General features: G+C 45.9%; 1 protein-coding gene across 1 annotated transcript; it reads right to left on the bottom strand.

Moving 5' to 3' along the window:
• Positions 1-998: 998 nt before the first annotated feature.
• Positions 999-20,724, bottom strand: LOC115173501 (solute carrier family 2, facilitated glucose transporter member 1). Its single transcript, XM_029731633.1, has 11 exons — positions 20,222-20,724; positions 19,590-19,776; positions 9,600-9,701; positions 9,153-9,313; positions 8,274-8,514; positions 7,336-7,498; positions 3,311-3,498; positions 2,751-2,855; positions 2,562-2,660; positions 2,119-2,322; positions 999-1,975 (listed from the first exon to the last, which is right to left on the bottom strand). Exons 2-11 carry the CDS (start codon positions 19,602-19,604, stop codon positions 1,697-1,699), a joined length of 1,557 nt encoding a protein of 518 aa, XP_029587493.1. The 5' UTR covers positions 19,605-19,776; positions 20,222-20,724; the 3' UTR covers positions 999-1,696.
• Positions 20,725-22,228: the final 1,504 nt, after the last annotated feature.

Raw genomic sequence — 22,228 nt, 5'->3', positions numbered from 1 at the left:
ACCCTGTCATCTTTCTAGGCAAAATAAATTGTGAAAGTGCTTGGAGAAAAATTACTACATCTAATTTACGCAACCACAAATATTTTTTTTCTTTTTTTTGTAACACAGTATATCTATACAATAAAATCTTTGAATAAATGTATATTTTTAACAATTTTCCACAAGGTTAATCTTCAGACAAAGTGTCACAAAGTAGAGTATAGACATACACATGGCGTCATTAAAAAGCATTTTGCACAAATCCTCACATTTGGTCACAACTAAATTCCCATTGTGTTATTCCAAATACAGATTGAATAGATAACCATCATAATTATATTCAACATTTTCGACTGAATGCTCTCACAGCAGAACAATTCAAAATTGCACTCAATACCACAGAGAAAACCGCTGGAGTCCTTTGCTCTCTATGGTTGATTCTTATCGAATCCAAGTTCATAATATCGCGACTCATATCACAATCTATTATAATCTAATATCCAAAATAACTATCTGCATTAAAGTTACCCATCCTTTGAATAAAGTTGAACCCTTTTTAATTTGAAACCTCTATTGCAGTCCCCTTAGACAATATAGTTAATGCAATTCTACGCTATCCTCAAGTATATTTTTTTATATAGGCTAGCTGTAAAAGCACTCCCTCAGGTAAATATTTCACAAATTATTCCTTATGTTGATTCATTTGACATGAATCGCTTTTTGAAGAGTATATTAGCAATCGTGGAATTTTAATTGATTTCTATTTGGTTAATAAGGTGCACCTAAAGCAAGTTAAAGTGAAATAAGTACCATATCTCTCTCTCTCTCTCTCTCTCTCTCTCTCTCTCTCTCTCTCTCTCTTTCTCTATCTCTCTCTCCCTCTGTCTTTCTCTCTCTCTCTCTCCCTCTTTCTCTCTTTCTCTCTCTCTCTCGCTGTCTCTTGCTCTCTCTCTCTCTCTCTCTCCCTCTGTCTTTCTCTCTCTCTCTCTCTCCCTCTTTCTCTTTCTCTCTATCTCTCTCGCTGTCTCTTGCTCTCTCTCTCTCTCTCTCTCTCCCTCTGTCTTTCTCTCTCTCTCTCTCTCTCTTTATTATGCAACCATCTGAATGTGATTTTTAGCAGTGGATTCTTACGTTGAGTAGGGTATAAGCATATTATTTTATTCTCAAATACAACAACTGTTGAAATTAAATGTCAACTACGATCATTCTGGGATTATTGGGTTATTTAAAAAAGCTATTCCTAAACCATGAAAACCAACCAATGCAATTGACCCTAATCTACTGTTTCACTGTTAAAACTACTGTTTACCAGAAACACTATTGAGGTTGGATTGTTTTGACTAGACCCACTTTGGCTTTACTAAAAGCTGTTTAAATGATGATGCACTCAGTATAAGAAGGCAACACAATTCAAATACAAATGTTGACCTACAGGTTGAGAAATATATTACACATGACAGAAAGAAATGTGAAAAAATAACACTAATTCATCCTAGCTACTGTATCCACCAAAATATGTGTGTTGTGGCTTTCCATGTACACGAACGGTATATTTCCCTTCACGTCAATCACACGTCCCCATGTACCTGAACTTCCTGATTAACCTGAACAACAGTACTAAATGAGTAACCTGAACAACAAGAATGAAGCTTTGATCTGTTTTTGAACCAGCTGACCCCCAACCCTTGACCTTTAACCATTGACCCAACACAGGATTCTACAAGCTCTCCTGTATAGTTGAGTTGGACTTATCCTCTGCTGCTGCCGCCTCCACCAATGGAACCTTCTCCTTGATGGGCGAGGCAGGAAGTGTTACGCTGATACTAGTGGGAGGAGCTTCCACAGAGGTGGCAGGGGGCAGGGGGTTCCCGCCAAACTCACGGGCGATCTCGTCAAAGGTCTTGCCCTTGGTCTCTGGAACTTTGACGAAGGTGAAGATGAAGAAGAAGATCAGTAAGATCATGAAGATGATGAAGACGTAAGGCCCACACAGCTCCTACAGAATTACAAACAAAGAGAGAGAAAAACAGTGGAAGTCAGTAATTAACCTAATTAGTCAGCGTATGATTAATTTAAATTTTGACTTAAGTGGAAGTTAGGATTCGTCCCTAATGGGAAACCAAGAGAAACCTCTCGCACCTCCAGTTTGGGGAAGCTGATTCCCACCAGGAAGTTGGCGGTCCAGTTGCAGCAGCCGGCCACTGCTATGGCGGCAGGCCGCGGACCCTGGGAGAAGAGCTCCGCCACTATGAACCATGGGATAGGACCAGGCCCCATCTCAAACATGGCCACGAACAGAAACACTGCCCCAATGCTCAGGTAGCTCAGAGACGAGTAGCCCTTCTACTCAGACAGAGAGAGAGACAGAGAGAGAGAGGGAAGGAAGGAAGGAATAAAGAAAGAAAGATGGAGGGAAGAGAGGGAAGGAGGGAAGGAGAGAGGGAGGGAAGGAGGGAAGGAGGGAAGGAGAGAGGGAGGGAAGGAGGGAAGGATAATCATCAATAATAGCAATGAAAATGAATTCCTGTAATTAATAACATATCTGTTATGTTGAGTGACAACCAATAGAACCTGACACCCACCAACAGGAGGGCAATAGTCATGAGCAGGGCACTGACGGCCATTCCGGCCAATCCGACGAGATGCAAAGTCCTTCGTCCCGCCCTCTCGACCAGGAAGAGCTGACAAAGACAGAGAAAGGAGTCACCGTACCGTAAACATACATAACAGAAACACAAAAACCCCGAATAAATGCAGCATGTTATACTTACAGATACCACAGTAAAGACAGTGTTAACAGCTCCTGCTCCAATAGTGGCGTAAATGGGTTGGGTGACACCGGCTGACTCAAAGATACCAGTGGAATAGTAGAACACCTGAACAGGGTTGGTGGAGGGCGACAATAAGATTAGGTTCTTCATCTGCAACAAGGCCATAATCCATGAATAGGAAGCCACATCTTATCCAAGTGGTATGTTTATCATACTGTAAAACGGACGCCCATTAAATCATGTTTAATCCATCGAATAATCCAAACAAATCTCCCAAACATGCAATCATTGAGAGTATAAGGCATGTTTAACGCAGCTGTTATTCAATTATTCAACTTTGCATAGGCCTGGGTCGCCTTCATAAGGGCACACCGTAGCACATCATTTATTATTGGATCAATACAGATAGTACTTCCCCGTCGCTGCCTTTTTTCCTCAGTTCCGTGCCTAGTGAATGCGACCCTGTATTGTTAAGCTGTCCTCTGAGATATCCTTGGTGACTTTTCAACTATTTAGAATGTGTTTGCACTGTGGCCTCCTGGGAGTCATTTTTCACTCACAGCATTGATTCCGGAGAGCTGCTGGGAGAGGTGGAGCATGACGGCGATGAGGAGCGGCTGCCGATAGGCTGCGGTGCGGAACAGCTCAGGGATGGTCACTTTCTTCTCCATGGCCATCTTGGAACTCTCCTCCTTCATCTCCTGCATGTCTTTACTCACGTCCTCTGTGCCACGCAGACGCACCAGAGCTGGGGGGAGAAAATGGCAGAGTGAGAGAGCACGATAGGTTACACTTTAATGTGAAGGACATACAAGTTGTAAAAGGAGAGGATGTATTTGTAAAATCGTTAGGTAATATGTTAAAGAAAATATTGAAATACTTTTGGTGCATAAAACCTTCTTTGTTTTGTACAAGATATCCTACAGATATCCTTTTCTTTGAGGACTGAAGTAAGAAATGTAGCGCAAAGCATCTTTAAAGGGCCAGCGTGATCAAAAATGTGATTTCCTGTGTTTTATTTATATTTCCACACTATGAGGTTGGATTAATACTGTGAAATTATGAAAATTATTCATATTTATGTTTATAACCCCCTTGTTCCTCCCAATTGGTAGTTACGGTCTTGTCTCATCACTGCAACTCGCCAACGGGCTTGGGAGAGGTGAAGGTCGAGTCGAGTCACGCGTTCTTAACACACTGTGCGCTTAACCCGGAAACAAGTCGCACCAATGTGTCGGAGGAAACAACGTTCAACTGACAACTGGGGTCAGCTTGCAGGCACTCGGCCCACCACAAGGAGTCACTAGAGCGCAATGGTTCAAGGAAATCCCCCCGCCAAACCGTCTAATTGTGGCCCGCTCGATGGGGCTCCCGGTCACGGAAGGCTGTGACACATCCTGGGATCGCACCCGAGGCTGTAGTGTCGCCTCAGGACTGCAAAGCAGTGCCTTAGGCTGCAGCACCACTCAGGAGGCCCCTAAATTGTGAAAATTATGATAATGCCCTTTTAGCATAAGAGCTGTTTGAAAAGACCGCCTGAAATTTCAGCCTGTTTTGGTGGGATAGAGTTTTGGCCTGCCTGGTGACATCACCAGTTAATAGACCAATAAGAGAGTTTCAAACCTCTATGCCAATAACAGCTCGTTTTCAATTTTTCCTTCTCCACTCAGACCAATCCAAGACAGTCCTTGCAAAATTATTGCTTGAAAAATTGCTCTTTGCCAAGAGGCTATTTTGTTTCTTTTTGACCATTTTAATTTAAAACAATCACAGTAAGATACTTAATTGTCAGACAAAAATGATTTGATAATGAGATAAAAACTGCATTGGACCTTTAAAAACACTAGTTGAGTACATTTTCTAGCAGAATAGACAGCAGCACCAACACTAAAACCGGCCAGCGTTGTAGTTGTTTGTTCAGTAGCTGTCCATGGTCCTGCCAGTTCTTTCATTACGGTACCCATCACATAAAAGACTGACCAAAACAAATGTTCCCTTTTTTATTATCTTATTCACCAAAGCAGTGTGTTTGAAACAAGACAGTGTAAAGGAGATTAGGACATGCGCTCAGGTGACCCCCACAGTGTGAAATACTGCAGGGACCGATTTCAAAACCTGCTGTTGGCCTATGCCGTGCGTCAGTCAAGGACTCTTTTCTTGGCTCAACAAGCTTCTGTCTCGCCTGGCCTGTCTAAGCCTGTCACTGTATGCGTTAAATTCATGCCCAGTCAGAGGAAGGGCAATAATTCCACAGGCCTATGTTTGGCATGCACAATTCACATTCAAGGGTATTTAACAGACACTATATGACCAAAAGTATGTGGACACCTGCTCGTCGAACATCTTATTCCAAAATGATGGGCATTAATATGGAGTTGGTCCCCCTTTACTGTTATAACAGCCTCCACTCTTCTGGGAAGGCTTTCCACTAGATATTGGAACATTGCTGCGGGGACTTGCTTCCATTCAGCCTCAAGAGCATTGGTGAGGTCGGGCACTGATGTTGGGCGATTAGGCCTGGCTCGCAGGTGGCGTTCTAATTCACCCCAAAGGTGTTCAATGGGGTTGACGTCATATCTCTGTGCAGGCCAGTCACGTTCTTCCACACCGATCTCAACAAACCATTTCGTTATGGACCTCGCTTTGTGCACGGGGGTATTGTCATGCTGAAACAGGAAAGGGCCTTCCCCAAACTGTTTCCACAAAGTTGGGAGCGCAGAAAGGTCTAGAATGTCGTTATATGCTGAAGCGTTAAGATTACCCTTCACTGGAACTAAGGGGCCTAGCCCGAACAATGAAAAAGAACCACTTACCATTATTCCTCCACCAAACTTTACAGTTGGCGCTATGCATTCGGGCAGGTAGCGTTCTCCTGGCATCCGCCAAACCCAGATTCGTCTGTCGGACTGCCAGATGGTGAAGTGTGATTCATCACTCCAGAGAACGCGTTTCCACTGCTCCAGAGTCCAATGGCGGTGAGTTTTACACCACTCCAGCCAACGCTTGGCATTGTGCATGGTGATCTTAGGCTTGTGTGCGGAATCTCGACCATGAAAACCCATTTCATGAAGCTCCCGACGAAGCTCTGTTGATTTTGCTTCCAGAGTAAGTTTGGAACTCGGTAATGAGTGTTGCAACGGAGTACAGATGATTTTTATGCCCTATGCGCTTCAGCCCTCAGCGGTCCCGTTCTGTGAGCTTGTGTGGCCTACCACTTCACGTCTGAGCCGTTGTTGCTCCTAGACGTTTCTACTTCGCAATAACAACACTTACAGTTGACCAGAGCAGCTCTAGCAGAGAAGAAATTTGACAAACTAACTTGTTGGAAAGGTGGCATCGTATGATGGTGCCACGTTGAAAGTCGCTGAGCTCTTCAGTAAGGCCATTCTACTGCCAAATGTGTGTCTATGAAGATGGCTGTCTGCTCGATTTTATACACCTGTCAGCAACGGCTGTGGCTGAAATAGCCGAATCCACTAATTTGAAGGGGTGTCCACATACTTTTGTATATATAGTGTCCAATGAAGGCTTATTAGGTACACCCATATAGTACTTTGCTTCCAAAACAGCCTGAATTCTTCAGGACATGGAAACATTGCTCAATTGTTATCAAGGGATGTAAAGTGTGCCAGGAAAACATTCCCCAAATCAGTATACCACCTCCACTAGCCTGTACCGTTCACACCAGGCAGGATGGGGCCATGGACTCATGCTGCTTACTCAAAATCCTGACTCAACAGGAACCGGGATTCGTCGGACCAGGCAATGTTTTTCCATTCCTCAATTGTCCAGTGTTGGTGATCACGGGTCAACTGTTTTTAGCTGATGAGTGGAACCCGGTGTGGATGTCTGCTGTAATACCCCATCCGTGACAAGGACCAGCGAGTTGTGCATTCCGAGATGAAGTTCTGAACACCGCTGTTGTACTGTGCCGTTATTTGCCTGTCTGTTAGCTTGCACGTTTCTTGCCATTCTCCTCCGACCTTTCATCAACAAGCTGTTTACGCCCACAAGCCGGATGTTTTTTGTTTGTCGCACCAATTCTTGGTAAACCCTGAACACTGTCGTGCCCAAAAAGCATAAAGACCATTTCTGAGTTACTGAAACCGGCCTGCCTGGCACCGACAATCATACCACACTCAAAGCTCCTTAGGTCATTCGTTTTTCCCATTCTAACGTTCAGTGGAATAGTAACTGAATGCCTCCATGCCTGTCTGCCTGCTTTATATAGCAAGCCACTGTCACGTGACTCACTGTCTGTAGGAGCAAACCATTTTCATGAACAGGGTGGTGTACCTAATAGACTGACCACTGAGTGTATGTTTTATTGTGACATACGTATGTTGGTATTGGCGTCTATGTACCACTTGCCAAATTACTACATTTTACTACATTATTTATCCTCAAATAGATACAATACCAGGTATCAAGCTAAAATAGGAGTGTTAAATGAAGCGTTTCCATTTATCTTCCTGACCATCCAGAGTAAATGATTGCGTTTGGAGTGTAGCTATAGAATTACTAGAATGTGCAAAGCCCCTCAAACCTCAACAATTTGATGGTTTCTATGGTGTGGAGCACCCACCTTTGCGGGCCTGCTCCTCCTTGTTCTGGTTGATGAGGAGGAAGCGAGGGCTCTCGGGACAAAAGGGCAGCAGGATACACTGCAGCGCGGCCGGGACGACCGTCAGAGCCAGCAGCAGAGGCCACAACTTGTCCGACCCCAGCAGAGACTCCAAGCCAAAGATCTACAACACAGAGAGGTTTAGATAGGATTAACTTTACTACCAGGAATGTTTCATTCCCAGCACCACAGCTTACATGCAAACATCAATGGGATATACTGTACGTTGATGGGATGGGAAGCACTGATGGGATATACACTATGGTTGATAGTATAAACAATACACTAATCCATTGGTGGTATGGAATGGATGAGGCAGTTCTATAAAGGGATTCAAATGGAGAAGGTTTCATGACAGTGTGTGGGAGAAAATGAAGGGGAGGAATATTACTAATTGTATTCTTAGAGCAAGATGTATTCGCCTATTAAAAAAGAATTTAATCCTCATTAAATAATTACAGTAATTAGCATATAATTAGACAAAGACATTACTCCAATGTTAAGAGGCAAGGGTGCGTGATCAGACGTCAGAATGTCTGCCGGTTACAACTTAATCATATAAGCAGTGGTGTAGTGGAGAGTAAACACAAGTAAACGTTGTTTACGCACCTTTTTTTATTCAGCATGAGCATTTACCCACCTTTCGCGGGAAAATGCATTGAAAGTATAGGGGCCGTAACTTTATTATCGCTAATGGCGATCAGCGTTTACCCACCAAATGTTTTACCACTACATCACTGCATATAAGAATACTCCCAATACGCACATAAAACATAGTATTCTTATATGGGGACTTTATTCCCAGCATCACAAGTAGACACATTGTATGGTAATGTAGATGTTAAGACTATTCCTAAGTTAATGGGCAGAAATCAAGATGGCGGCCATCGAGGACTGACCTGAGCCACGAGGATGCCAATCACCACGCCCAGCTGGTGCAAGGTGCCGAAAGCGCCCCGTAGAGGGGTGGGGGACAGCTCCCCCACGTACATGGGTGTAAGGCCGGTGAAGAGGCCGCAGAAGAGGCCGATGACGAGGCGTCCGGCGATGACCATCTCGTAGGAGGAGCAGAGGGTGGAGAAACCCATGAGGAGGCCTCCAATCACAGCCAGGATGTTGACCAGGAACATGGACAATTTCCTTTACCCCAATACCCCGAGACAGACAGACACACACACACACACACACACACACACACACACACACACACACATACAGATTGGAGGGTTAAGAGGCAACATGTAGAGTAAGAGATAGACAGAGAGAGAGGTTAAGAGGGAGGGAGAGTGAGATGTAGAGGGAAGTAGTGGGAGAAGGAAACAGAGGAATAGTTTAATAGTTTGCAGCGATTGGAGACTCATTGGTTCTGACAGCTTAGCAGAGGTAGAAACGGAAATAGACGAAGGAAAGGACCAGAACTGGAGAGTGACTAAATTCACTCCTGAGGAAAACATTCCCAATACTTTTAATAAACCTTATTCACAGCTGATTGTTGTACCATCGACAACGTGTGGATAGCTGATAAATGCTTGTGTCTTTTAAAATCAGTGCAGATGACTGACAATTCACTAGCAATGTTATTCTAAGTATCCTGACTCAAATAATATTACATTGTGTGAAGGTGCAGTGGTTTTTAATCTACATGTCAACGTTTTTGGTTTTTGCATTGAGAACTGCACTTGCTACCCTGTTCGGAAATGTTAACGTTAGAAAACAAACGATAGTCAGTGAGAAATGGCACCGGGGTGAAATAGGTGAATACTGGGTGACCCCCTCACCTCCCAAATCTGTCTGCCATCACTCCGACGCTGAAGGAGCCCACCATGCCGCCCACACTAAAGACGGCCACCGAAAAGCTCCACACAATGGTGCACGTTCCTGGTTTGATGGGCTCGCCATACCTCTCCACCCACGTGTTGTTGAAGAACGCCCGCAGTTTCTAAACAGGCGAGGGGGAGAAAGAGAGAGGGAGAGAGAGGGAGAGAAAAGAAGAGGGAGAGAGAGAGCGAGCAAGAGAGAATGATTAGAGATAAAGCGTTACCAAGATACTATCTCTTGATTTAACGCTTGATGAAGCGCAGTGTAATAGTACAATATCCACAGGCAACGATGGAAAGTGATTAAAAATAACGTAAACATAACGTAAACATAACGTACAGTTGAACAAAACCAAAGCCCACACATGCTTTCACTGCTATAAGAAAACACAAGATAAACCTACAAACCTGCTCCGGTGCATTAATGACCCCTGTGTTGTAGCCAAACTGCAGAGAGCCAATGACTGCAGTGGCCAGGGAGAACAGGAGGTATCCTGTCACCTGCTTTTTCTGTTAGAGACAGAGTGGGGAGAGTGTATGTTATCAGGGGATTATGCACAGTACATTCGGATCAAGGAGCCCCTACAGTGTAAAACTAAAACTCTGTCAGAGGCATTAATACTGTTGTACATGCACTGTCTGGGAATGACATCATACAGTTAAAGGTTAAGCTATTCTAAATATCTCTGGCCCGGGGTGTCAAACCCAAGTCATCTGCAGCCTACGTGACTTCATATAGCATTAGCTCGCTGAGGTAAAGCCTAAACTTCCCGGAGTCTCAGACAAGTTTACACATGTTTACTGAACCACCTTTATTCTTCTCTCGACCTGTACCACCACTGAATATTTCATTATTTATTCAATATTTTGCAGGATGAAATCTCTTGTGTCCAAATGAAAAAAAATTTGAAAACAAATCATACTTAGTAGCAAGAGTAATATGTCAACTATTGTCTAATAATAATAACCATGAAATAACAACAATAAAAATATGTATTGACAACATCAACAAGTTGTTGTACAACTACTAATAGGCTTACAACTAATACAAACTACTGCTAAAACTACTAATACAACTAAGTACCTATAATATATACATACAGACAGGTATATATTTACAAATATATTCACATGGTGATGTTTTTATTAGTTAAAAACACAAACAGTTTGTTCTTAACATTTGAAAAAGAACTTTCTTAAATTCACTGTGGGATTTTAATGCCCTGATTTCTATAGGTAAAGTATTTCAGTCAGTTGGGCCTTTGTATCTGAAAGATCTTACTCCAATCTCAGGATGTACCCTTGGCCCTGGCCATAGAGAGGGGTTTTTGTTCTTTATTTTGGTTAGGCCAGGGTGTTACATTGGGTGGGCGTTCTATGTTCATTTTTCTATGTTTTTGTATTTCCTTGTTTTGGGCCGTGTGTGGCTCCCAATCAGGCACAGCTGTAGTTCGTTGTTGCTGATTGGGAGTCACACATAAGTAGCCTGTTTTTCCTTTGGGTTTTTGTGGGTGATTGTTTTCTGTTTCTGTCTAGTGCTTTCTGTTGAGAGTTTTTCCTGACAGGACTGTTTTGCTGTCTTTGGTTTATTTTTGTATAGTGTTCTCCTTTTTTCATTAAATATCAAGATGAACACACATCCTCCGCTGCACCTTGGTTTTATTACGACGACAGCCCTTACAGAATCACCCACCAAAAAACGGACCAAGCAGCGGAGGAAGGAGAGGCACCAGGAGAGGAGCTATTGGGAGTTGTGGAATTGGGAGGAATTGCTGGATGGTAAAGGACCATGGGCTCAAGCTGGGGAGTATCGCCGCCCGCAGTGGGAGATCGAGGCGGCGATAGCTGAGAGGCGTTGGTATGAAGCGAGGGAGCGCAGCAGACACAATTTTTTTGGGGGGGGCACACGGGGAGATTGGCGGAGTCAGGCGGTAGACCTGTGCCAACTCCCCATGCTTACCGGAAGCAGCGTGGTACTGGTAAGGCACCGTGTTATGCTGTGAAGCGCACGGTGTCTCCAGTGCGCGTTCATAGCCTGGTGCGCTATAGGCCAGCCCCCTGCAAGTGCCGCGAGTGCAGGCATCGTGCCAGGACGGATTGTGCCAGCTCAGCGCGTCTGGTCTCCAGTGCGCCTTTTCGGTCCAGGTTATCCTGCACCGGCTCTGCGCACTGTGTCTCCAGGGCGCTGGGAGGGCCCAATGCCTGCTCTCCGCCCGTGCCGGGCCAAAGTGGGCATTCAGCCTGGAGTGTGGGTAAAGAGCCTACGTACCAGAACTCCAGTGCTCCCCCACAGCCCGGTTTATCCTGTGCCTCCTCCTCGGACCAGGCCTCCAGTGGGCCTCCCCATCCTGGTCAGTCCTGTGCCTCCTCCATGGACCAGGCCTCCAGGGGGTCTCCCCATCCTGGTCAGTCCTGTACCTACTCCACGGACAAGGCCTCCAGTGGGTCTCCCCATCCTGGTCAGTCCTTTGCCTCCTCCACGGACCAGGCCTCCAGTGGGTCTCCCCAGCCTGATGAGTCCAGTGCCTGCGCCCAGAGCCAGGCCTCCTTCATGTCTCCCGCCAGAGCCACCCGCCAGTCCGGAGCCGCCAGAGCCGCCCGCCAGTCCGGAGCCGCCAGAGCCGCCCGCCAGTCCGGAGCCGCCAGAGCCGCCCGCCAGTCCGGAGCCGCCAGAGCCGCCAAAGCCGCCCGCCTGTCCGGGGCCGCCAGAGCCACACGCCTGTCCGGAGCCGCCAGAGCCACCCGCCTGTCCGGAGCCACCAGAGCCGCCCGCCTGTCCGGAGCCGCCAGAGCCGCCCGCCTGTCCGGAGCCGCCAGAGTCACCCGCCTGTCCGGAGCCGCCAGAGCCGCCCGCCAGCCCGGTGAGTCCTGTGCCTGCGCCCAGGCCTCCTTAATGTCTCCCCAGCCTGGTGAGTCCTGTGCCTGTGCCCAGGGCCAGGCCTCCTTCATGTCTCCCCAGCCTGGTGAATCCTGGGTCAGTGCCGCCGGAGCCACCCGCCAGCCCGGAGCCGCCAGGGTCGCCCGTCAGCCGGGCGCAGCCAGGGACGCCCGCCAGCCGGGCGCAGCCAGGGTCGCCCGCCAACCGGGCGCAGCCAGGGTCGAGCGCCAGCCGGGCACAGCCAGGGTCGCCCGCCAGCCGGGCGCAACCAGAATCTTCAGCCGGGCGCAGTCAGGGTCGCCCACCAGTCCTCCGGCGCGGCCAGGGGCGCCACATAAGTGGGCGACGCCGAGGGTGGAGCGGAGGCCACGTCCCGTTTTTTCATTAAATATCAAGATGAACACACATCCTCCGCTGCACCTTGGTTTTATTACGACGACAGCCCTTACAATTGCTGCTGTTGTCGAAAGGAGCAGTGCGAGTCTTGTGAAGTTAGGTGTTCCTATACAGGGACATTTAAGTTGATACATCTAAAAATAAAGTGGTACCAATGCAGTTGTCTTCTGTTTGTGAGTGGCAGACCATTTATTGTAATGATGTCTTAAAATGGCATCCAAGAATGAATCTCCAAAGATGGTTATAAATTACATCTAATTCACAAAGTAAGGTCTTGGGGGTGTTTTGATAGATAATGTCACCAGAGTCTAGGATAGGAAGCAGCAGTTGGGCTAACTAAAGTCTTTCTAATGGATACAGTAAATCACGCTTATAGTTAACTGTTTTTCCAATATAATCAATATGCTTTCAAAATGATAATTCAGATATTTCAACACTTTCAAGCATTGTTCCATGAATTTTGAAATTGTCAGCTGTGGAGTTTATTCTTTGCTGTGTACCAAACAGCATGATATAGGACTTTGTTTGATTTAAAACCAAATTATTTGCAAGAAACCATTTTTGTAAAGTGGTAAAATCATTTTGGAGAGTCGCTTTTATCTGCAAAATGTTTGAACCTGATGTATAGAGCACTGTTTCATCAGCAAATCAGTGAACATGTGTATTCTGAAAAATTTGAATGAATATAGAGAAAATAAGGGGGGGGGTCAATACTGAGCCTTGAGGTACACCTATACTGAGTACAAGAAGTTGTGATTTGTGTCCTATGAAAACACATTATTTTACACTGCTCAAAAAAATAAAGGGAACACTAAAATAACACATCCTAGATCTGAATGAATGAAATAATCTTCTTAAATACTTTTTTCTTTACATAGTTGAATGTGCTGACAACAAAATCACACAAAAATAATCAATGGAAATCCAATTTATCAACCCATGGAGGTCTGGATTTGGAGTCACACTCAAAATTAAAGTGGAAAACCACACTACAGGCTGATCCAACTTTGATGTAATGTCCTTAAAACAAGTCAAAATGAGGCTCAGTAGTGTGTGTGGCCTCCACGTGCCTGTATGACCTCCCTACAACGCCTGGGCATGCTCCTGATGAGGTGGCGGATGGTCTCCTGAGGGATCTCCTCCCAGACCTGGACTAAAGCATCCGCCAACTCCTGGACAGTCTGTGGTGCAACCTGGCGTTGCTGGATGGAGCGAGACATGATGTCCCAGATGTGCTCAATTGGATTCAGGTCTGGGGAACGGGCGGGCCAGTCCATAGCATCAATGCCTTCCTCTTGCAGGAAATGCTGATACACACATGAGGTCTAGCATTGTCTTGCATTAGGAGGAACCCAGGGCCAACCGCACCAGCATATGGTCTCACAAGGGGTCTGAGGATCTCATCTCGGTACTTAATGGCAGTCAGGCTACCTCTGGCGAGCACATGGAGGGCTGTGCGGCCCCCCAAAGAAATGCCACCCCACACCATGACTGACCCACCGCCAAACCGGTCATGCTGGAGGATGTTGCAGGCAGCAGAACGTTCTCCACGGCGTCTCCAGACTCTGTCACGTCTGTCACATGTGCTCAGTGTGAACCTGCTTTTATCTGTGAAGAGCACAGGGCGCCAGTGGCGAATTTTCCAATCTTGGTGTTCTCTGGCAAATGCCAAACGTCCTGCACGGTGTTGGGCTGTAAGCACAACCCCCACCTGTGGACGTCGGGCCCTCATACCACCCTCATGGAGTCTCTGTTTCTGACCGTTTGAGCAGACACATGCACATTTGTGGCCTGCTGGAGGTCATTTTCAGGGCTCTGGCAGTGCTCCTCCTGCTCCTCCTTGCACAAAGGTGGAGGTAGCGGTCCTGCTGCTGGGTTGTTGCCCTCCTACGGCCTCCTCCACGTCTCCTGATGTACTGGCCTGTCTCCTGGTAGCGCCTCCATGATCTGGACACTACGCTGACAGACACAGCAAACCTTCTTGCCACAGCTCACATTGATGTGCCATCCTGGATGAGCTGCACTACCTGAGCCACTTGTGTGGGTTGTAGACCGTCTCATGCTACCACTAGAGTGAAAGCATCGCCAGCATTCAAAAGTGACCAAAACATCAGCCAGGAAGCATAGGAACTGAGAAGTGGTCTGTGGTCCCCACCTGCTGAACCACTCCTTTATTGGGGGTGTCTTGCTAATTGCCTATAATTTCCACCTGTTGTCTATTCCATTTGCACAACAGCATGTGAAATGTATTGTCAATCAGTGTTGCTTCCTAAGTGGACAGTTTGATTTCACAGAAGTGTGATTGACTTGGAGTAACATTGTGTTGTTTAAGTGTTCCCTTTATTTTTTGAGCAGTATATATTGATAAGATACAGTTTGTGATCTGTTAGTGAAACTGATGTTTAAAGTTTTCCTGGTGAAATAGAATGATTGACTGAATCAAATGCTTTTGTAAAATCAGCAAAGATGGCAACAGTTTGTTTGCCTTGGTCAGATGAAGAATTGATATCATTAGTAAGTTTCACTAATTCTGTAGTAGCAGAATGGTTGGGTCTAAAGCCAGATTGGAAGGGTGAAATTGGGAATATATTAATTTCTCAAAGATTTTTGCTATTGAACAGATATTACTGATATAGGTCTATAGTTATTTGGGTCTAAGGAGTTTCCACCTTTATGAAGAGGGCTCACTCGGGGACATTTCTATACAAAAGGTATTTCACCAGTCTTTCACCACACTTTTTCTCCATCCCTAGCAAACACAGCTGATTAATCAAATTGCATTCTAAACTGAAGATCTTGATTAGGTGATTATTGGAGTCAGGTATGTTCACTGGGGCTGGGTCAAAACTGTGACACCAATCAGGCCCTCGAGGACTGGAGTTGCCCTCCCCTGTTAGAGTATACATTATAACATCAGCAGACCACTTTATTGCCTTATGCAGATACATAAGGGTACATGCAGGATACCAAAATGCAGGCCATTTACATTTGACTGAGTCCTTAAACGACCCTGTAGCCAGTTCTCAAATGAAACTCCTTGAAGGCCACATACATCAGGTCACTGGGTCTTCTCTGCTGGATCCGGTAATATAGAACTCTATGCAGAGACACTGCTGAGAAGGCATATTGTTAGAGGTTATGTGATACTGGACTGGCCATGCCTCACGGAATAGGTGCTCTTTGGTCCACCTATAGAGCTTGTGGTTGAAGAGGTGTTGAGAGAAGAAATATGAGGGACCAGTATAGGAAATGTTAAGGCCCCAAATGTTGGTTGTAAATTGCCTTGTGAATACAATAAAATAATAAGCTAAAAAATGTGTCACACCCTGATCTGTTTCACCTGTCTTTGTGATTGTCTCCACTCCACCATCTCCAGGTGTCGCCCATCTTCCCCATTATCCCCTGTGTATTTATACTTGTGTTCTCTGTTGGACTGTTGCCAGTTTGTCTTATTTGTTTGAGTCAACCAGCATTTTGTGTCACACCTGCTTTTTCTAGTCTCTCTTTTATTACCCTCCCGGTTTCGACACTTGCCTGTCCTGACTCTGAGCCCGCCTGCCTGACCACTCAGCCTGTCCCTGACCCTGAGCCTGCCTGCCGACCTGTACCGCTGCCCCCCCCTCTGGATTACCGACCTCTGACTTACACAGACCCCGAGCCTGCCTGCCGTCCGGTACCATTTATTCGACGTGGTCTGCATCTGGGTCTTCCTTTCATACCTGATAGTACGAACTGGCCATGATTGACCCAGCAGACCCGGGCCGGCTGCTCAATGCCATCTCCTCCCAAGGAGCCTCCATTGGTAGGCACGAGGAGTTGCTTCGTGGGCTGATGGAGGGCGTCCAAACATTGGCTGAGCGCCATGACTAGGAGTTGGACATGCTGCGGGAGCAATTCCGCAGGTTGGCTGGTGGGCAGCCTGCCACGGTGGTAACTCCACCGCCCCTCAGTAACTCGGCGGTTAGCAGCACCGCCCCACCGGCCACTCCTCCTTCCTGGGAGCCCCGGTTACCTCCCCCGGAACTCTTTAATGGGGAGTCGAGCACCTGTCAGGTGTTTTTAGCTCAGTGTCCCCTCATTTTTGAGCTTCAGGCCTTCTCCTTCCCCTCGGATCTAGAAGGGCTCTCACCTGGGCTACCGCCGTATGGCTCGGGAGTTGCCCATGGATCTTGACTCCCCAGATAACCGGATGTTCGTGCCTGACATTGTCCGCTCCGCGGTCCTGGAGTGGGCCCATTTCTCCAGGCTTGCCTACCACCCAGGCTCCCGGCGAACACTGGTGTTTGTGCAACGACGCTTTTGGTGGCCCACCATTGTTCCTGACGTCTCTGCATTCATCGCCACTTGCACCGTGTGTGCTCAGAACAAGACTCCTCGGCAAGCTCTGGCTGGCCTTCTGCAACCTCTGCCTGTCCCTCACCGTGGACATGGTCTCCGACCGTGACCCTCAGTTCTCATCCCAGTTCTGGAAGGCGTTCTGCACCCTCATTGGGTCGTCGGCCAGGCTGTCCTTTGCTTTCAATGGGCAGTTTGAGCGAGCCAACCAGGCCCTTGAGACAACTCTACGCTGCCTGATCTCCGCCAACCCCACCACCTGGAGCCAGCAGCTTGTGTGGGTGGAATACGCATGCAACACCCTTCCCTGTTCTGCCACGGGCCATTCGCCCTTTGAATGTTCCCTGGTGTATCAGCCCCCGCTCTTCTCCGAGCAGGAGGAAGAGGTCGGCATACCTTCTGCCCAGATGTTTGTACGCAGCTGTCGTTGTACCTGGAGGACAAGCGGATCGCCATCGGACCCTGGCTCCTTGGTATCGTCTCTGACAGAAGGTATGGCTATCCACCCGGGATCTGCACCTCCGGGTGGAATCCCGCAAACTCTATCCCCCGTCTATTGGCCCGTTTTCCATCTCTAAACTGATTAGTCCCTCTGCTGTTCGTCTTCTGCTGCCCGGTACCCTTCGTATACACCCCAGCTTTCATGTGTCCCGAGTTAAACCTATTTCTCACAGCCCTTTGTCTTCCCTTCATACCTGATAAAAATGTTCTTGGCATCAGTATAATTGATTTGATCTTTACATCACCATACATCTAACTATAGTTGAATGATGCAATTCTCGTCCATTATAAACACTGCCTTTCCATCTCTTCTCCTACTCGTTACCATTTGTCATATTTCCAAAATGGTGGTATATATTTGCTGTGTTTGTACCTCTCTGTTTTGACGGGAAGGTCTCCCAAGGTGATGGTGGCTCCATTAAATAGTGGAACTGTTTTCACAAAAGCCATACAAATCTCTAACAGACATCCCAATGAAAAACAGGAACTGAAGTAGGCAGGGATGCATCACAAGGCAAAGTGTGTGTCCGCAAAACGTACACTGTGACAGTCTGTGGTATTTTAACACACTCTAAACAAACAGGAGCAATACACCATAGCTCCCACCATACCCGCTCCCCTCTCTTTCTCTCTCTCTCTCTCTCTCTCTCTCTCTCTCTTTTCCCTCCCCCTATCACTCTGTTTATATACTGAAGTGCACCTTCTACCACTCCCCATCTCCCTTCTTCTCTTACCCTAACCCCCCTCGCTGCCTGTCAAGTCCCAATTACTCAGTAGAAACAAGCAGCCATGAGATGCATTCAAAACAGTGAACTCATCTGTAAAATTCTCTTGATTAGTACAATAATTTGATCAATATTGAATGCGTCATTTTAAAAGAACACCCAAGTCATGAAATAAGATTAGAGTTGAGAGAGTTTTAAAATAAGACTGTGGTAAAAGAGCTCTTCAAATGCTGGGTGTTCATTCCACGATTACGCACCGTCATACTGTAACGCCCTGGCCATAGAGAGGGGTTTTTTGTTCTTTATTTTGGTTAGGCCAGGGTGTTACATTGGGTGGGCGTTCTATGTTCGTTTTCTAGGTTTTTTGAATTTCTTTGTTTTGGGCCGTGTGTGGCTCCCAATCAGGCACAGCTGAAGTTCGTTGTTGCTGATTGGGAGTCACACATAAGGAGCATGTTTTTCCTTTGGGTTTTGTGGGTAATTGTTTCTGTTAGTGTTTTGCACCTGACAGGACTGTTTGGCTGTCAGTTTTCTCGTTTTGTTTTGTATAGTGTTCTTTCTGCTATTAAATATTCAATGATGAACACTAACTCCGCTGCACCTTGGTCAACTCTCTCTCCCGACAGCCGTTACACATACCTCAGTTATGTTTACAATGCAACTCCGTGCTATTAGCCTAGAAATAGGGTTGTTTGCAAAGTGAGCAAACGCTCAGTTAAAAAATAAGCATGCTACAGGGCTGTAGTCCTTTTCAGAGTCACAGAAGTGGAACTTATCCATCTGATCTGAGTGAGCTGTACACTGATTCTGTCTCAGGGCTTCATCTCTCTGTCCCTCTTTTTGTTCCCCTCCCTTTCTTTCTAATGATATAATACACTACTTCTTCCACAGCCCCCTCCCAGACTGCATCTCTTTCACCCCCCTGTTTCTAAGGATGCACACATGGCTTCTTCCATAGCCCCCTTCATCCAAGAGAATCTGTCTCTTCCTCGTTGTCATAACAACTGCCTGGAGGTGATGGTTAAATTGGCACTTGCTAAAATAGACCAAAAACACACAGCGATAAAACATGGCATTGCTGGTCCTTGCACCAATGCATTGTTGAAGGGGAAATACCTCTCTCTCTCGCTCCCTCTCTCAACTAAATTAAATGACATCCATTTTGCATTGTAGGAAAGGCATAACAAAACAACAAAAAAAGCTATTTCTGGACCCTATAATTCATAGAACAGTAAACTGTCCAATTCTATCACTGGTTCGCTCATGGAAACTCAGCATAGAACATGAGGATGACTCACTGATATACAGCATCAGACAGTACACCACCCACCACCCACCACTATAAAGTGGGTTTTGAACAGTCACATGACATTCTGACTGCATGCAACAGAATTGGAAATCGTTTGGTGGATTGTACTCATAAAAAGGTTAAGGGACCTTTTGAGGGGCCACACATTGTATGGTCAAAGTATAGTATAGCTGACTAGTGCTTGGTCAGCATATAGTAACAGCAGCATAGGCTACTATTATGTCCACATTATTATATGAGAGAGCAGCACCTACCTCCTCCTCCACCATCTTCAGTGCGATATTCAATAACAAAAAGCAGCTCTTGCTGAGAAGTTGACAAACAGGACAGGAGGACAAGAGAAAAGATCTTCAGGTGGAAAAGGCTTGCGGAACCGCCCAGTCTTCAAAGCTGCAGCCTCAGAAATAAGGAACTGATACGTCGCTGTCCTTGGTGCTGAAACTGATCACAAGTAGAACAACAACGTTGCCCTGCTGCTTGTACGAATTCATCTCAAGTAGCCCTAAAATAACATTGTTTTATAATTTCATATCTGACCAGCTTACTTCATAACATCTTCATAGATAGCAATGTATTCAATCGTTTACGATTCCATTCAATTTGTTTATTTTATGTCCAGTTGTTAGGCTACATTGTTACAATGCATTAAAAGACAATAATGAATCCGATAGCAGCAAACAATATACCTCGCTTAAAAATCACTATAAAATACAAAAAAGACACTTGGCGGTCAAACGGAGCCATTACCACACGATGCCGGGTGCCTTCTTAACTGGCAAACAAGCACTACACTTGACCTACTATCAATCCTTCATACGGACGATTTGTCAACAATGCCCTACATATGTTATACAATAGTATAAATCAAGCAATTTGCGCAATTCACCTGTCGTGACCAGACGTGCTATTCCTCTCTCACCCTTAACGATTCCACTGGCACCAATGCGGCACTATTAAAAACAGCCTCTTGAAAATGTCTACGTTATTCGTTTCCTATAGCTCAGGTTCGTGGAGTGGATGCGCGACAATCCGCACGTTCCCCTTTGACAATGGCCCAGCTTCCATCAACCTAGGAAAAACGAGGTGCTCTCTGCGTAACCAACCTCCTTTCTGATTTATCGGTGACTCGCTATTTTGCATCACATCTCGTGACAGCTATGCCTTCACGGGCAAAGGCGTGATTCTCCAGTTATGGTGGTGATGGTGAACCAGCGTTGTTTTAGTTGTTGGGGATGTAGCGGTCCCCGGGTAGAACCAGTGGATTCAGTGTCCTCCCCATGATGCTCTGCGAAGTCGACCTTGAGAGTGATCAGCTGATGTATGCTGCTGCAGCTACCGGTGTACCACGCGCCTGTCACCGAACGCGATACGGGTAGTGATCCCTCCATTTGGATGCGCTTTCGTGCGACCTATTCCTCCTTCTAATATTTGTTTAAATGGATTACGTTGTAACATAGGCCAGTTCGACAATAAGGTTTACAGACATATGCTGAATAAATTGACTCCCGTATCTTGTTCTCAAGCATAATTTGTAAGAGCCAGTGGGTCTGAAACGAAATAACTGTATTGGGTATTACATCACATGGCTGTCAGAGATCTGTGACCCAGTGTGAGGAAAATAACAGAGTAGGCCATGCCTCAGGGTTATTCAGTCAACATGTACAAGCAGAATGAAACAAATATTGTTCATAAGTGTTTACATTGTTAACTTGTGGGCTTTGTTCCCAAATAAAGAGCAAACCTCTTAGTAATTATTCAGACCATAGGCCAAAATAAATGCGCCCTTACACAGTGCCCCATTATTCTCAATATAAAAGAAGGCCTGCAATATTATGGCCAATACAGGCCAAAAATACTTTTGACATGTGCGTTGGAGTAACATGGCACAAACAGTTGATGTTCCAGCATCAATGTCAATTGAATTTGATGGTACTGGCCCAGGTACTGGCCCAGGTACTGGCCCAGGTTGTGTCCTTTCATCATTCTGGTCATTTAATAAAGGTTGAGCCCAGTGGCGGTTCTAGATTGTGTGGCTCCCTGGTCGAACCCCTCCCCCTTCAGCGCCCCCCAACAAACAAAAGAAAAGCCCCATTCTGCACTAACTGTCATTTATATTCAGACATTTGGAACAACACAAATAAATAATCCTAACATGTAAAACTATATAAATATACAAATATATACAAAAATAAGACTCATAAATATCAAAAAGAAGTAACAAAGACAAATAGAAACGAATTTGTGCTGATTTGGCACTCCAGCATCAATACATTACCCATCCCCCAACACTGTCAACCACGAGTCAAGACTAAACCAATTCACCTTGGTGGTGTGCAGACTGGCTTTATATTATTCTTAACGATTTCGCACAAACCAGAAGAAAATGCAACAATATGTCTGTGAAACTATATATTCACAGTATTATGAATGAATTGTGGTTTATTTGGTAGCATTTGATAGTGTGACTGATTTTACTTAATTGCATTAGTATTGTAGAAAGTTAGAGGTGCGCTATTTGATAGATTCCACCGCTCCCCCTACCTTGGGCTTCCAGTGGGGAGACCTGAAGTCAACCTACCCCCGCTCCCCTCCCCATCTCGTACTTCTGGATGGGAGACCTTCCCAGGCTGTAGCCTGTCTAGCTCTCAAACTACAATCAGGGCACCAACTCCGACAAGGTTAATTGACCCACAGTCATACACGGTGACATGATATCATTGACGTGACGTGCAAATGAGCAATAGAAAACCGATCGCGCAAATGTCAAGTTATCAATTTTAGATAAAACTATACTAAATATTATCACATCACCAAATAACTGATTAAAACATACTATTTTGCATTGAAGGTCTACAGTAGCCTCAACAGCACTCTGTGGGTAGCACCTCAAATT

This window comes from Salmo trutta, chromosome 34 (assembly GCF_901001165.1).
Source record: "Salmo trutta chromosome 34, fSalTru1.1, whole genome shotgun sequence".
Classification (NCBI taxonomy): Eukaryota; Metazoa; Chordata; class Actinopteri; order Salmoniformes; family Salmonidae; genus Salmo; species Salmo trutta.
Note: the sequence above shows the minus strand (reverse complement) of the source record. Positions and strands in the feature narration are given on the sequence as shown.